This window comes from Diaphorina citri, unplaced genomic scaffold (assembly GCF_000475195.1).
Source record: "Diaphorina citri unplaced genomic scaffold, Diaci psyllid genome assembly version 1.1 scaffold18379, whole genome shotgun sequence".
Classification (NCBI taxonomy): domain Eukaryota; kingdom Metazoa; phylum Arthropoda; class Insecta; order Hemiptera; family Psyllidae; genus Diaphorina; species Diaphorina citri.
In genome coordinates this window covers 1-1,031 of record NW_007395733.1, presented here as the reverse complement: position 1 = coordinate 1,031, position 1,031 = coordinate 1, and the positions used below count along the sequence as shown (strand labels likewise).

General features: G+C 37.8%; 1 protein-coding gene across 1 annotated transcript in view; it reads right to left on the bottom strand.

The window, feature by feature from the left end:
* The window catches only part of LOC103523260 (ryanodine receptor-like), a gene marked incomplete at both ends in the record, with an annotated part of 10,208 nt that extends 9,916 nt beyond the window's left edge, over positions 1 to 292 (bottom strand). The window contains one exon of the mRNA XM_017449189.1: positions 76 to 292. Coding sequence (XP_017304678.1) covers positions 76 to 292 — 217 coding nt within the window. The remainder of the gene's footprint in view (positions 1 to 75) is intronic.
* Positions 293 to 1,031: the final 739 nt, after the last annotated feature.

Here is a 1,031-nt window from a genome sequence, read left to right as displayed (position 1 = left end):
AAGAAAAAAATTTTATATTTTTAAAAAAATATTTTTTTAAAAAAAAAAAAAAAAAAAAAAAAAAAAAATACTCACGGGGTATAACTCTTTTGCTGTTCCATTTTCTCCTTGAAGTCCTTCGGATACACCCATCCCTCGTTGTTGATATCAATCTCCATAAAACTGGCACTACTCGTCAAATCTTTCAGCTTGAGGAACATATCGAAATATTTGAGGATAAGTTCCACATTGGCTGCAGACTCTACCAGAGTGTCCACCATTTGCTTTCCGATGGTTCCGTTCACCACGTTACCTGAAGAGGAAAGAACGGATAACGCCGGTCACTCACTATCAGTTAGACCTGACAGGTACAGCTGAAAAGGTCCGTCTGTCAGGTCTACCTGATGAGCGCCCACACTTTCAGGTATATCTGACAGGCGGACGTACTTGTCAGGTCTATCTGATAGTGAGTGGCCGGCCTAAGTCTTTTGGTGAGCCAGCAGCGATAGCAAGTTGAATACACAGGTTCTCCATGGATTACTATAGTTAAGCAACGTGGCGCGTGGTTAGTATCCAGATTGAGGCTGGGTGATTTTAATGTAAGTAAGCTGGAAGCCCTGTCACTAAAGACCTTGGCTATTATACAGTGAAGTTATCCCTCTTGAAAAAATAATAATAATCCATTATTAAAATATTAAATTATCTTATTAAGTAAAAACTTTTTAAAGTACCAAACTCATATTTAGGTATATAAATGGCCCCCTTTTTTTGTCTCTATTGTTCAATTCATTATGATACTAGAAAAGAAGAATATCAATACAAAACTTTCAAAAGGGACGGCCGTATATTAGTTCGTAGGAGGCCGTATATTAGTTCGTAGGACAAGGATTCGGGAAAAATCCTTATTCGATCTCTTATCCTACAAGTTACCTAGGCTCCTACATAGGTACCATAATGGACTTTGGAAATTTTCAGATTAAAAAAAGGACATTCCAGTGGCCTCTCTTCCATGGAAGATGGAAGCTAGATTTCTCTTTGAAAATCTCAGGACA